The 14,967-nt window shown below is 50.8% G+C and overlaps 1 protein-coding gene across 4 annotated transcripts in view; it reads right to left on the bottom strand.

Annotated features, from left to right (window-relative positions):
• Positions 1-301: 301 nt before the first annotated feature.
• MYH10 (myosin heavy chain 10) overlaps positions 302-14,967 on the bottom strand; it is an 84,198-nt gene continuing 69,532 nt past the window's right edge. For all 4 annotated transcript variants that reach the window (XM_074555317.1, XM_074555319.1, XM_074555318.1 and 1 more), the window contains 17 exons: positions 14,595-14,766; positions 13,646-13,858; positions 13,401-13,545; positions 12,035-12,241; positions 11,086-11,190; positions 9,959-10,111; positions 9,401-9,649; positions 8,675-8,887; positions 7,511-7,723; positions 6,286-6,447; positions 5,533-5,661; positions 4,763-4,851; positions 4,351-4,474; positions 3,671-3,879; positions 2,868-2,976; positions 2,278-2,450; positions 302-1,788 (listed from right to left, as the gene is read on the bottom strand). In XM_074555317.1, coding sequence (XP_074411418.1) covers positions 1,644-1,788; positions 2,278-2,450; positions 2,868-2,976; positions 3,671-3,879; positions 4,351-4,474; positions 4,763-4,851; positions 5,533-5,661; positions 6,286-6,447; positions 7,511-7,723; positions 8,675-8,887; positions 9,401-9,649; positions 9,959-10,111; positions 11,086-11,190; positions 12,035-12,241; positions 13,401-13,545; positions 13,646-13,858; positions 14,595-14,766 — 2,810 coding nt within the window. In that variant the 3' untranslated portion in view covers positions 302-1,643. The remainder of the gene's footprint in view (positions 1,789-2,277; positions 2,451-2,867; positions 2,977-3,670; positions 3,880-4,350; positions 4,475-4,762; positions 4,852-5,532; positions 5,662-6,285; positions 6,448-7,510; positions 7,724-8,674; positions 8,888-9,400; positions 9,650-9,958; positions 10,112-11,085; positions 11,191-12,034; positions 12,242-13,400; positions 13,546-13,645; positions 13,859-14,594; positions 14,767-14,967) is intronic.

Genomic DNA, 14,967 nt, shown 5'->3' with positions numbered 1-14,967 from the left:
AAAATATGGGATGTAACTGCTCAGGCAGGAGCCCAGGCCCTGTGCCACGGCTCAGAGTTTCTTTGTGCTCCAGCTGGGCCCTGCCAGTGGCATTCAAAGGCAAAGGCTCAGCTCAGACCAAGCCATTGATGCTGTATTTAGGTCAAAAAAAAAGAAAAAAAAACCAAAAAACCAAAAAAAAAGCAAGGAAACAAAAGAGGAGGAAGGGAAAATGCAGCTTCCAGTCATATCTCGTTTATTAAGGTCTATGCCAGCCTCGGGAGAGCTCTTCCAGTAAGTAAACAGAGCAGGCGGCCGCATCTATAATGAATAAATTTATTGTCTTACAAAAATCATTGTCTAGAAATATGGGTATACAAGAAAACAAGATATTTGCAGTCAGACGCCTGGTGGTCAACAGCCAGTTTGATTAAAAATATCCAAATACACACAACAAAACCTTTGCGACAGATGTTAAAGCTTTTAACCAAAAAGGGAAATCCATGGGTTTTGAGCATGTGGCAGAGGAAGTTTCCTAGTTAACACTGATTCATTGTCACTAATATCAATAATACCACTTGGACTAGAGAGGTACATGATATGAAGCACAGTCAAAATTAATACATTAAATCATTGTTATATAGGCAAATTATATATGTAACGTTGTCTTAGTACTGTAGTGTCTAAGGCACTTTCTGTAATGTCAGTTTTCAGCTATTTAAACAAAAAACGCTAACTACTCACTGTAATACTGCTCAAAATAAAAAAAACAACAACAAAACAACAACAAAAAAAAAAAGGATTCACATCCACTGGCATGTTAACTGTAGGCAGGCAACATCCATCCATCCAGGGCGGGAGCCCCATAGGACCCAGGGCCCCCACAGCCTGGCTCGGCCTCACATTAATAAATTAGTTTTGCCTGTGCTGTGTGTTTATTTCCCACTGGTGTTCACATTCTCCCAGCCCGGGGGGCTCTGAGCTCCACAGGCTGTGCGGGGACGGGACCCACCTCAGTGTGCCTGGACTGCATGGACACGAACGGATGGAGCTGAGAACACTTCAAATGGGATTGCAGGATAAAAACAGACACTACTCACTCATCCCTACACTTCCCTCTAACACTTCCCAAGGCCGTTTTTCACAGTTCACTCAGGGGTCGTGTGCGGATCACAACAATTGGGAGAAAAGAAAGAAATGGGAGCGGTTTGGTCTTCACTGATCCGAGAGGCTGCGGCCAGCCCGGAGCCTGAAGGATGCTGCTGGACACAAGGCATGCACAGCCACGGCAAGGGGTCTGTCCTGGCCCCCCACCCGCTGGGAATGACGCTTCTGGATCGATAAAAAAAAGTTTCATCCTTCACATGATGCTTTATAAAATGGCTTTACAATGAGTATCTGGAAAAGAGATGCACTGAACAGAGACGATCCCGGTTGTTTACTATATATAAAAAAGCAGTTGTACCTATATCTGAAGCAGGGTACAGTGTGGTGAGGCTGGAGAGCCTTAAGACATGGTTGACCTATGATAAGGAACCTTGTAGCACATGCCGAGGGTCGTAAGGCAGCTTTCCGGCCACAAGGCAGTTCCGAGGGCAGGGCAGGGCGCTCCTGGGGCGCTCCTGCGGGGCTGGAAAGGTCTCTGCATGCAGGCGGGGCCGGGGCTACTCGGAGGGGGCTGGCGGAGCCTCGTTCACGTCGCTGCCTTTACTCTCGGCGTCGTCGTCCGACAGCTCCAGCGAGGCACCCTCGATGTGCAGCTGCCGCCGGCCCGAGCGGCTCGAGGAGAAGGTGATGGGTCCCCCCCTCCTGCGGACGGAGAGCGGCGCTGGGAGAGGCTCCTGCACCGCCCGGGCCCGCCCAGGGGCACGGCACGGGCTGGGCTGGGGGGATCTTAGAGCTCAGCCCGTTCCACCCCTACCATGGCAGGGGGATCTCCCACCAGGCTGCTCCAAACTCTGTCCAGCCTGGCTTGGGCACTGCCAGGGATGCAGGGGCAGCCACAGCTGCTCTGGGCACCCTGTGCCAGGGCCTGCCCACCCTCCCTTCCCCAATATCCCACCCATCCCTGCAGCTGTCAAGAATATCCCCATGGAATATTCTTGTTCTCATTACCATGGCTCCAGTTTGATGGCTCATGGTAATGAGCCATGGTAATGAGAACAAGGTTATTCTTGTTCTCGTTCTCATGGCTCCAGTTTGAGCCATCCCTAACCCCAGCAGCTCCCCAGCTGGATGTTCCCCAGGGGGTTCTGTGGGCTCAGGTCAATCTCAGTCCCAGCGTTCAAGGGCACTGACCTTAGCCTGTTTTTGAGGGTGCTGACCTCCCTGCTCAGCCCCTCGTTGGCCTCTGTGGCATCGTCCAGCTCGCGCTGCAGCTTGCGCCGCGAGGCGTTGGCGCGCGTGGCCTCCTCCTCTGCCTCCTCCAGCTGCCGCTTCAGCTGCTTCATCCTGGCATTGGCCTTCTCCATCTGCAACCAAACCAGCACCCGGGGTCACCCCAGAGCTGCAGCCTGACTGGGGATGCAGCACAGCCCTCACTGGGAATGCAGCACTGCCCTCACTGTGGATGCAGCACAGTTCTCACTGGGAATGCAACACAGCCCTGACTGGGAATGCAACACAGCCCTGACTGGGAATGCAACACAGCCCTCACTGGGGATGCAGCACAGCTCTCACTGGGGATGGAGCACAAACTCGTTCAGGCTCCAGCCTGGACCCTGGAACACCACAGAGCCTGGGAGAGCCTGTCCCAGCAGAGCTCACACACACACACACACACACACAATCCCTGCTGGGCTTAATCACCCCTCTAATTCCCTTTCCATTACAGTTCCTCCTCACCAGCCCTTCCCACCCCAGGAGGTTTCACTGAGGCCCCCACCCACCTGCTCCTTGTACTGGTCCGCATGGCGCCGTTCATCCTCCACCTGCATGAACACCTCCTTCAGCTTCTTCTCCGTGCGCCTCACCAGCTTGTTGGCAGCTGCTCTTTCCCTGCAACAGCCCAAAACCAGCATTGGTGCCACTGCCTGATCTGCCCCCTGGTACAGAGCTCTAGGCATGCCAGACACAGCAATGCCTAGATGCAGAAATACAGGGATGCAGCTCTCAGAGCACAAAGCCTTAGCCCTGGGGCAATGTGACCATGGCACAAAGAGGACTCAGAGGGTTGCCTTCACAAGGAGATTGGACAGAGCAGCTTTAAGGTTGCTGCTTAGCCAGTAACACAATCCTGCTGCCGAGCCCAGAGCACAGAAAGGACAGAGGTGGTGGAGGGACAAGCTCCACCTGCAAACCAGCTAAAGAAGTGAATTTTGAGAATAGGATTCAAGGACAGATGGGTAATTCACCAAAGAAAGACTTCTGGAGAGCACAGGATTCATCTCAAGCTGTCCAACATAAGCTGTTCCTCTAACCAAGCACCCAGGGAACATTTCACCTTGTCCCAGGAAACTACTGCAGCACCTTGTGGCTCTGGGACATCAACACCTTGCAGAGTTCATGCAGCTGGTGCAGGAAGCAAATCCATTCTGGAGCTCCCAGCCCCAGTTACTCTACAGCTGCCTTGTTAAAAGTTTATTCCCTGAACAGGAGTCTCCAGACAATACACCCAAGGCCCTTCAGAAACGTCCAGCATGGAACTTCCAGCCATTCAACCCCCACAGGCAACCAGGTCTTGTCCCCTTACTTGGCTTCCTGCTCGAGCTGTTCTTCAAGCTGTGCAATCTTGGCTTCTAGAGTAGAAATTGTTGCCTTGAATTTGGATTTGACAGAGCCCTCCAGCTCCTGCAGCTTGGCCTTGAGCTCCTTGTTCTGCCTCTCCAGCTGCTGCCGCGCGTTCTCACTCTTCTGGGCCGCGCTGCGCTCGCCGGCCAGCTCCGCATTGAGCGTGTCCACCTGCAGGGAGGCGTCACAGACACATTTTATGGAAAATCCTTTCCTTAAGATTTTTCTTCTCCTGAGAAGCTGAGAGACCTCAGGAACAAAATGTAAACAATGATTATCTGCTGCTGTGAATGCAACAGGTGATCTGTGGTTGGTCTTGTGTGGTTGTTTCTACTTAATGGCCAATCACAGTCAGCTGGCTCGGACTCTGTCCAAGACACAAGCTTTTGTTTTCTTTCTTTCCTTTTTCTATTCTTAGCTAGCCTTCTGATGAAATCCTTTCTTCTATTCTTTTAGTATAGTTTCAATATAATATATATCATAAAATAATAAATCAAGCCTTCTGAAACATGGAGTCAGATCCTCATCTCTTCCCTCATCCTAAAACCCCAGTGAACACTGTCACAGGGAAGGACAGGGGTCACTCAGTGCCACCAGGGGCTCAGTGCACATCAGAGCCAGCAGCAGCTGCCCCGGGCTCACCTGCAGTGTGGTCTTTCGGAAGCGCTCATTGAGCAGCTCCATGTTGCTCTGCTCCTCCTCCAGCTCCTCCTCCAGCTGGGCAATCCGAGCCTCCAGCCGGCGCTTCTCGTCCAGCAGGGCTGACCTGCACAGGGGAAGGGGTCAGGGGCATCCAGAACCAACAGAGCTCCTGGGGAGGTCACTTAGCATCAGGGAGACTCCTGAGCTGGAAGGGACCCACAAGGATCCAGCTCCTGTCCCTGCACAGACACCCCAACACTCCCACCCTGGCATGTCCTGGAGCTCTGGCTGCCTCGGAGCTGTTCCCTGGGGAGCCTGGGCAGTGCCAGCACCCTCTGGGGGAAGGACCTTTCCCTGAGCTCCATCCTGGCCCAGCCCAGGCCGTTCCCTGCCCCAGCCCAGCCTGACTCACTTCCCAGAGGCGCTGTTGGCGATCTCGTCTGCCAGCTCGTCGCGCTCCTGCTCCGCGTGCCGCCGCGCGCGCTCCGACGCCGCAAACTCCTGCCACGGTGGGGGAAAGAGTCAGGGCAGTCCCAGGCACCCCCCAGCCTCTGGGACACAGCCTCAACAGCCCCTGGGAGAGGCTGTGAACTGGGATATTCCTGGGGTTTGATGGATAAGGCAGCAGGACACTCAGCTGGATGTTCCCTCATTGCCCCGGGACTGCAGGGCAGTTACTTCTCCCTGTCCCTGAAATGTTCCTCACCCAAGGCAAAGGGAAAAAAAATCTGTGGAGATCAGTAACTCTCAAGCCCTCAGCAGCAGGAGAAACCACTGTGCTCCACGTTCTGATAGACACAGTCACTGTAAAGTAGGAGCTAAATTAAGCAAATGTTTTAGGCTCTCACAGAATTCTCAGCATGAAGACAAGGAGAATAAAAGTTAAAAAGCTTCAGCACAACAGCACACACTGCACTGAACCACAGATTATACATCTGCATTAAGTGGCAGAAACACTCAAGCATTTCCTAAGGACAATGAAATGCTCCACAAGTGCCACACTGAGGTCTGAAGGCCACTCAAGTCCACCTGGAGAAGCTCCAGGCAGTGCCAGGTTATCTGTGAAGGATCCAAGGGAAGTGTGGTGGGTCTGGGCAACTGCTGCAAGCCTTGCCCTGCAGCTAAAGCAGACAGGAGAGGCACAGGGACAAGAAAAACCAGTCTCTTGGATTTCCATCTCACCTCTTGGAGTTGGAGTATTTCTGCTTCGAGACTTTTGAGCTTCTTCTCACTCTCTTTGGACTGGGCAAAGATCTCATCCCTGGATGCTCGGGCCTCTTCCAGCTCCCGCTGGTAGTCCTTCATCTGAGCCTGCAGGTGGAGAGCAGGGTGAGGCACAGCCAGACTGCATCAAGACAATCAGCCCCTTCCAGCTCTGAGGCATTTCAGCCCCTAAGAGATAAGGCTGTTCTCCCAAAGTGGCTTCATCTCACTTAAAGGCATTTCCAGTTATTCTGTATTCTTAAATTTCATTTTCTCATCTTTCCACCCCTCAAAGCCTGGTCAGAAATGTCACATTCCAAGACTTCAAGCGTTCCACAGAATTATAGAGTGGAATCTTAGAATTACCTGAGCTGGAAGCACCCTTAATTATCATCAGTGCCACCCCTGCCATGGCATGGACATCTTCCACTGTCCCAGGCTGCTCCAAGCCCTGTCCAGCCTGGCCTTGGGCACTGCCAGGGATGTGCAAAGTGGTTTTGTGGCAGGAGAGTTTGGAACAAGATTAGCTTCAGGGTCCCTTCCAACCCAAACCATCCTGTGATTCTGTATAAGGATGAGTTTTGCCCAGATGATACATCCAGGCTGGACACTTTCAGACCCATCAGTGGAGTCTGGTTCTCCTCCTGCCCTCAATTGCAGCTGTACTGAATAGAAGCAGCCCCTGGGCAACCCCCAAGGACAGCCCCCAGCCCCCTGACCAGTTGTGCCTACCTGGAGCTTCCTGAGCTGTTTGATGGCCTCATCCCGAGCCTTGTTTGCAGCCTCAATCTGCCCCTCCAGGTCCTTCAGGTCCATCTCCAGTTTCTTCTTGGCTGCCACGGCCAGAGCGCGCTGCTTGCGCTCGTCCTCCAGCTCTGCCTCCAGCTCCCGCACCTGGCATGGGGACAGCACCAGCTCAGCCCCTGCCAGGCTGGGCAGGGCCAGGCTGGCACCCAGGGCACAGGGGCAGCACCAGCATCAGCACCAGACAGGGCCAGGCTGGCACCCAGGGACCCCTCCCCATGGCACAGCCCAAGGGAAGGCAGCCAAGGCCAGGTCCCAAATGGATGAGAGATCTGTGCACTGAGCACAAGGGAAACCCCAGGAAGGGACTCAGCTTCTGGGACTCCCTTCTGATTTCCATCTCAGCCTCATGCCCACACTGCCATCCACCCCAGGGGATGGCTCCAGGGCAGATGGAGCTAACTCTGATGGAAAATAAGAAGTAGAATCACCTCATTGTCTCAAGACAACAATGAAGCCATTCCCTTTGAACACCCTGTTACTGGCACTTATACACCAGCAACTTCTCTTCCCAAAATGAAACAAAACAAGAGTGTGTGAACAGCCAGGCAACATGGGCTGGGCCAAACCGATGCAAAAACAAACTGAACCAGAAATGCCACAGGTGCCACAGGTTACCAACATGAAAGAATATTCTGTTTTGAAGCAAATCTCCCTCCCATTGCAAGGTCAGGAGCTCTTGTCCAGTTCAGATAACAACAGCTTTGTCCCCTAAAGGCATTTCTTGAGGCTTTTCTGATTTCTGTGTTCCGAGAATTCTCAAGTCTGGAAACTTGGAAGCTCTGCCATGATTTGCATTTAGGAAACTGTTAAAAATCTATCTCAGCATCCATGGATTTGTTCCTGGACATCAAATAGGATGGGCTTGAAAATGCACCTGAGGTATCCCTGTCCCGGGAATATACCCAGGCAGCAACAGCCAAACTCCTGGAGTGGCTTTGGAGGCCACCAGCACCACCTGACCCTGCCTGGGGACAGTGGCCACCCCTCAGCCAGAACTATTTATGGTTTGTAAAAATGCTGTGGTTTGGGGTTTCCACTGGATGAAGTCTTTAAGCAAAGGGGTTTATTTTTCTGGTAGCACAGAGGCCCAGAATTGTGCTCAAAGCCCTTCCTCCCCTCCTGCCTACAACACAGAGTAAAGCACACGTACTTGTTTCACCAGCATCCTCTTCTTCTCCTCGTTCTGCTCATCTCTGGCTTGCAGGTCTCTGTCAAACTGGGCCTTCATGGCCTGCATGTTCACCTCCAGACGGAGCTTGGCATCTTCTGTGGCCTGCAGCTCATCCTCCAGCTCCTCCAGCTGAGTCCTCATCTCCTCCACCTGCTGCTCCAGGGTTCTCTTGGACTTCTCCAGCTCATGGACCTGCAGCACAAACTCTGCTCAGAGCAGTCCTTGGGGCTCTCCCAGCAGCAGCTCTGAGAGCAGGGAGGGCAGTGGCTCCCCTGGTCCCTTTGCCTCAGCTGGGTGCAGCAGGGAGGACACTAAGGGGTCACAGTTCTGCTCTGCCTTTGGTCCAACCATGTCCTGCAACTCAGCTTGACCAAAGGTAACAGAAATCCTCATGATCCCTCATTTACACACAATAAATATGCCCAGCAACACACAAATCGGGAGTGGCTGATCTGTCACAGCTGCAACGCAAAACCAGCTCTGTCTGACTGCAGTCCCACCTCCACTGACCCAAACGTACAAAACTGATATGTGGGATCCCCGTGAGGGTGAGAACACAGCTCTTGAAGATGTTAACAATTATGCTGGGCATTAATTCCTCCAGCATTTTGGGTGAGCTTCAGAAAGTTCTGCTCTAGTGCACAGACATGTAGCCATGATATTTTATGTAAAATCCTTTTGCCAGGATTTTTCTCCTGAGAAACTGAGAGGCCTCAGGAACAAAATGTAAACAGTGGTTATCTGCTGCTGTGGAATGCAACAGGTGCATCTGTGATTGGTCTCATGTGGTTGTTTCTAATTAATGGGCAATCACAGTCAGCTGGCAAGGACTCTCTGGTCAGTCACAAGGTTTTATTATCATTCTTTTCCTTTCCTTTCAAGCCTTCTGATGAAATCCTTTCTTCTATTCTTTTAGTATAGTTTTAAAATAATGTATATATCACAAAATAATAAATCAGCCTTCTGAACATGGAGTCAAAGATTCTCATCTCTTCCCTGGTCCTGGGACCCCTGTGAACACCACCACACAGCCCCTTCTCCAGGCAGGGAGATTTCCCTGCTATCCCCAGGCTGGAACAAACAGCCTGTGGAACCATACTCACATTTTTGGAATTATACTCACATTTTTGGAACCATACTCACATTTTTGCCCACATCATCTTTGGAGCTCATCAGGTCTTCCATATCTGCCCGCAGCTGCTTGTTCTGCCTCTCAAATTCCTCCTTGGCTTCCAGGGCCTCCTCCAGGGCCCTGGCCAGGGACAGGGCTTTGGTTTCCTTCTCCCTGGCCTCTGCCTCAGCACGGTCCCGCTCCTCTGCATACCGGGCAGAAATGTTCTTTTCTTCTGCCAGCATCTGGACAGGAGAAACAATGAATCCATCTCCTAAGCTCTACAGCCAGGTCCTCCCTGCCTCAGGTGTTTTACTCAGGAAGAGGTTCATGTTCAGTGCTTAACTGGCCTTCAGGAGCTGTCTGGTCCCTCAGCTGTGATCAAAGTGCAAGTGAGGGAACAGCTACAGCTGCTCTGGGGTGAGAGGAGGAGAGCAAGCCACTCATCAATACTGGAGTTTCATGAGTCTCATCTTTCAGATCCTTTTTAGTCTACCTTGAGGGACTACAATAAAACTCTAAAGTTTCTGTTCCAGCATAATTCTCTTTTTCTACATGGTCACCTGCTCTAACAAGCCTCAGAGATGGAACCTGGCTCACAGAACTGGGAGTGACAGCCTGCTCCTAGCAAAGGCCAGCTGCTCACAGAGTTACTAATAACCACAGCAAGACCCTCCTTCCCACCAGGCTCAGCAGCAATAACCAGGTGCCATTTAAAAACCCCAAAAAGCCAGGCAGGTGGCAGGAGACTGCAGTACCTGATCAAACTTCTTCTGCTTCTTCTCCAGGTTGGAGACAATCTGGCGCTGGTGGTCCAGATCCACCATCAGGTCATCCAGCTCCTGCTGCAGGCGGTTCTTGGTCTTCTCCAGCTTGTCGTAGGCCAGGGCCTTCTCCTCCAGGCGCTGGCTGAGGGACTCCATGTCCTTCAGCAGCTTCTTCTTGGTCTCCTCCAGCCCTTCAATGGTTCCCAAGTCATCATCCACCTTCTTCTTGGCCTCGGCCAACTGAAATTCAACAAGAGCAAGTGGAGCCCCTTAGAGCATCACCAGGGGGAGCAAAGGCACAGGGGCACAGCACAGCAGCAGGAGCAGTTCCTGCAGGCTAAGGGAACACAAACCTGGCACTTCTCAGGCTCCCAGAGGCCCCAGCCCTGCCCATCACAGTTCAGGGGACACAGAATTATTACTTCAATGGGAACTTGGCTCCAAAATCTGCCCCAGCACCGTGGAAGTGCCATGATGTGCCCCTCAAAGCTCTGGGACACCAGCTTGGGACAGCTCCTCACACAAGGGCTGCCACTCCCAGCAGCCTACCTGGGCCTGCAGGGCCAGCATCTGCTTCTCCAGGTTCTTCCTGGCCTCCTCCTCCTCCTCCTGCTGCTCCTGCAGGTTGTTCTTCTCCTCCTCCAGCTGCCTTATCCTGCTGCTGAGGTTGAGCTTCTGGCGGGTCTCCTCCTGGAGCAGCTCCTGAGACACAGCACGGGCAGGGCTGAGTGGGCTCCCAAACCCCCACAGCTCCTCACGGGGACTCCCAGGTTTATTTTCCCTCAGATTTGGGGACAAGGACATGCTTTATGAAGATATAAGTTATTTGGGGTCTCAAGAAGCCACTGACCATTCATTGTGGACACATTTAAACCTTCATAAAGCAGATTTCTGCTCAGGGAACCCCTGCCAGAGTCTGCTCTAGAAATTCAGGGATGATACTTTCCCATCTTTCAAGGGAGTGGCACAGAAGTCACCTGCAAAATGGATTTTTTCTTTTTTCAGACAAACACAGAGCACCTATTAAAAACCACCTGAGAAGAACATGGAGCAGCAAATCCTGCAATGGCAGCATGCTTCCAGGTTTTCTGCATTGGTTCAATATAAAGGTCACTTTAAAGGTGGAAACTTCTGTCATAACAAAGTAATGGAAGGTGCAACCCCCATCCTGCTCCCTACAAACCCCTCCAGTTGTGATTAACATTATTCACAGTTAAGTGGTCACCATTAGAACTTTAATACAGGCATGATAAAATGTATTGAAGTGATAAATATTTGCACAAAGCTGCATTTTCTTAATTAAGAACCAAAATCTGACAGTTTGAACTTGAGCTGTAAGAATTTGAAGCTGTCAGTAGAAGACTCCTGTTCCTCACATATCCCAAGGATATTGACATTAAATTCTGCCTGGGAAGGGTTTATTTGATTCTTATCTCCCTCAGAGACAAAGACATAAACCAGAACTCCCAACTCTCAGGAAGTGAAGCTCAGATAATGAAAACTTGGTTCCCCACGTGGCTGAGCCATCCCAACCCATCCCATCTCACTGGGCTGAGCAGGAAATTCAGCTGCTGCCCAAAGGGACTTTCCAAAGCATGAAATGAAAATGTGTTTTCTGTCAGCAGCTCCCTGAGGAGCAGAGCTCCATGGCCAGCCCAGCTCTGCTGCACACACACCTGTGTATCCTGGAGCTGGGATTCCAGACTGGCTGCATCCTTGGCAAACTTGATCCCTTTCTTCTCTGCCTCCTCCAGCAGACTGGAGACATTATCCAGCTCATTCTGCAAGGCAAGCAGCCCAAAGGTGAGAGCTCAGCCCAAATCCCACTGGGGCTGGAGCTGCACAGCACAGAACCTCAGCAGACTCCAGGCACAGAGCCCAACAGAGGGAGACAGCAAGCTAAAACCACTGAGGTTTGGCCACAAAAAAGGAAACTGAGTGTCAGTCCTGAAGCGCAGTAACAAAACCAGAGCCAGGCTACTGAGCTCTAAAATTCAGCACTTTGCTCTGATCCTGCATTCACACTTTAATGCCATTTTTAATTCCAGCACCACCTATTTCATGCAAGCATTAATCCAGGGATCAGCAGGGTGGCAGCTGGGTTTAGTCTAAAGCATCACTGAGAGGAAAGGTCACTGCCAGGTGCCAGCTCATTATTTTGGGTTACACTGCTTTTATACACACTGAGAGACAGCCTGAAAGCTTCCCCAGAGAGCAGGGTCATTCCCTGCTGGAAGTGCTTCACCTGGATTCACCTGAAGTCCTCACTGCTGGGGCTCAGAGTCAGCCATGGCTGCATTTTGCTATGAAAATGGGGCTGCGCTTGCACCCCCTCCCTGCCAGGCTCCAGCCTGGAGCATCAAACCAAACCTGAGGCCACCACCAAGTTTTGTTCATCCCTGTGGAAAAGCTCAGCCCAGTCTGCTCAGTCCCCAGCCAAGGAAAACCCTTCAAAGCCACTGGAACCCTCACATAGCCCAGGACTGATGTCACACAGCTCAGGACTGATGTCACAGCACCACTTTGAGGCCTCCCAGGTCCATGAGAGCCCTTGCTGAGTCACCTCCCACACCAGGCCATTTCTGCACACGGTTTTCCAGGATTTTAGGATTCCCAGAGCCTTACCTGCAGCTTGTTTGCCTTCTCAGCCAGCTCCACCCTGAGCCTCTCCCCTTCTGACACCTTTGCAGTCAGCTCCTGCACCTGGGCATCGAGTTTCTTCCTCTTGTGCTCAGACTCTGCCTTGACCTGCTGCAGCACCTTCACCTCACAGGCCAGCTCCTTGTTGTCAGACTCCAAGCCCTGCTTGTTCTTTTCAAGGTTTGCTTTGAACTGGGGGAGACAAAAGGGGAGAAGTTCAGCTCTGTAGTGCAGGTGGATGTTTCCTGCTACAGATGATTGTGCAGATCAGGTTCCATGCTCAGAGGTGCTCAGCAGTGTGTGAAATGCTGCTGTGGAACATTCTGGGTGCCAGCAAAGGCTGAGGAAGCCAGGCTGCTCTGCCCCAGGTGAGGGTGAGGAGCAGCAGGGCAGGATCTGGGCTGGCAGCCCTGGAAATGACTGTTTTGGTAGCACTGCAAGGAGGAAGGAATGTGCCCATTAAGAGCTCAGCATGGCTCATCTCACAGAAATAAAGGGAAGATGTGAACCAAGGCTGCCCTGATTTGAGTGGGCAGAGCAGCCTGGAAGTGCAGAACAAAGTAATTCTCAGCACTGACATTTGTCAGAAGCCTTTCACACAGCAATCACTGGCACCAGGGATGTTTAAGTGTCATTTCTGCTACATCACACCAGCTTGTCACAGGAGCTTTGTTTCAGATTGCAGGGTATTTTTCCATCTTTTCATGCTCTTATTGAGAATATTTATTGAATAAGGAGCAGAAGACATGCAGAAGATTTTCAGGTGAATAAAGGTGGTGAAAATCATAGTTTAACTACTACATTTCTCACCTAATTTAGAACACTAAGGAAGACTGTGCAGTATTCACAATACATAAAAACATCACCACAGGACAGGAACTGTCCACACACACATTTGTGAATGACCCCAGGTGTAATTTCAAAAACCAGACACTTCTTTTTTTATGGAATAATTCTCCTTCTGAACAAGACCAGGAGCTGGGATCCACCTGTGCCTCTGCTGCTGGTCACCAGAGGACACAGCACAGATGTGCTGCTGAATATCTGCAGCATTGTCAAACCAACATGAGAAATCTCAAGAGCTGGGATGGATTTTTAGAGGCCAGCTTAGCTCTGTGATGATGGAAAGCCTCAGCTCAGGTCTCCTGGAAGGAACCATACTGCCTATGGTATTTAGAATATAATATATAATATAATATAATATAATATAATATAATATAATATAATATAATATAATATAATATAAGTTACATGTTACATGTTTGTGTTATATGTTTATGTTATATGTTATATATTCTATTCTATTCTACATATAATAACCCCTGCAGCAGAAAGTTCCTTTTCCTCTCACCCTTTTGGCCTGTTCAAGCTGCTCAGAGAGCTCCTCCAGGGCAGTGGCATGCCTCTGCCTGATCTCCTGGATCTGGGCTTCGTGGTTTTTGGTTTCCTCCTCAATTGCTTTCTTCAGCTCAGCCACCTCCTGCTCTCGCTTTGTCCTGGAGGAAGCACAAAGGGTTACCCAAAAATCAGCATTTAAGTTTTCATAAATCACAGCTGAATTTCAGTGGTGCTTTCTTACACAGACCATGACCCTACCTCAGCTCTTGCTGTGCTGCAGTGGTGTCCAAGGTATCTTCCAGTTCAGTTTTCAAAGCCTCCAGCTCTTCACTCAGATCCCTTTTCTGCTTTTCTGCCTTGTTCCTCGATGCCTTCTCAGACTCCAGATCCTCCTGGAGCTCTGCAATCTGAGCCTGCAGCTCCCTGATCACCTTCAGGGCATTGTTCTTCTGTACTGCCTCCTCATCCCCCCTGTCAAACAGGCACCACAGTTACTGGGGCTGCCTCTCCCCAGAACCTCCTGCTTAAATTAGCTACAAACACAGCTCAGCTCTGCCACTGGAATAAAATAAATATCAACATTTATAGAATGGGTGGGTTGGAGCCTTAAACATCATCAAATTCCCACCCTTCACGGGCTGGAACACCTTCCTCCATCCCAGGTTGCTCCAAGCCCTGTCCAGCCTGGACAGCTCCAGGGATGGATGAAAAGTACCACAGATAAAACCAAGGTGCACCATCAGGATTATCAAGCTTTAGTTCACAGTCAGGTATTCCAATTTTGTAGACCTCATCATTGCCCCAGAAATGTTCCATTTCTGGAGTTTTCTCTTCCTACAAAATTATACTTAAAAAATCCAGGTGGTGTTCAGCACAACGTGGGACTGCAGGAGTATCACACAAACCCAGATAAATTCTCTCCTGCCCAGCAGTTTGTTTAGATCCACTGAGAAATGCACATTTTCCCTCCCGAGGCCGAATTTGGGAGATTAAAAAGCTTCCAGAGCCCAAACACTGTTATACCACATAAAACTTCTCCGTTGTGCAGGTTTGCAGAGCCAGGATGCTGAGGGATCCCTGAATTTCTGTAAATTTGCCATTTCTGTGCTCAGCACAGGGCTCCAGAGCTGGCTGCTGTTGGATTATCCCAGCCCTGACTGCAGGCAGGGGAAATTCTCTTTGGGGAGCAGCTTTGCCCCACTCTGACCTGGCCACAGCAGCCTGCAGCTCCTCCTCCTTCTTGGCCAGCTGGATCTTCAGCTCCTCAATCTGGGCTTGCAGCTCAGCTATTTGGTCCTGCAGGTCTGTGGTTTCCCCATCCAGTTTTCTTTTAGCTTTTTCCAACTCCTGGCGGGTCTTCTCCTCCTTTTTCAGGCGTTCTAAAGGAAGCACAGAATTAAATTCCTGTGGGATTGTCCCTCTCGTCACCCTCAGGGACTCTGGGGTGGCAGGAAGGGTGGGAAGTTTAATTTATGCTGCTCAATTCTTTCTCCAGTCTGCAGAAAAATGAAATAGCAAAGGAGAACTGCATGACTTAGTCAGAAAGTCAGGGAAAGTCTCCGACAACTGTGAATAGTTCG

The sequence above is a fragment of the Zonotrichia albicollis genome, chromosome 19 (assembly GCF_047830755.1).
Source record: "Zonotrichia albicollis isolate bZonAlb1 chromosome 19, bZonAlb1.hap1, whole genome shotgun sequence".
Taxonomy (NCBI): domain Eukaryota; kingdom Metazoa; phylum Chordata; class Aves; order Passeriformes; family Passerellidae; genus Zonotrichia; species Zonotrichia albicollis.
This window is presented reverse-complemented; position numbering and strand designations above follow the sequence as displayed.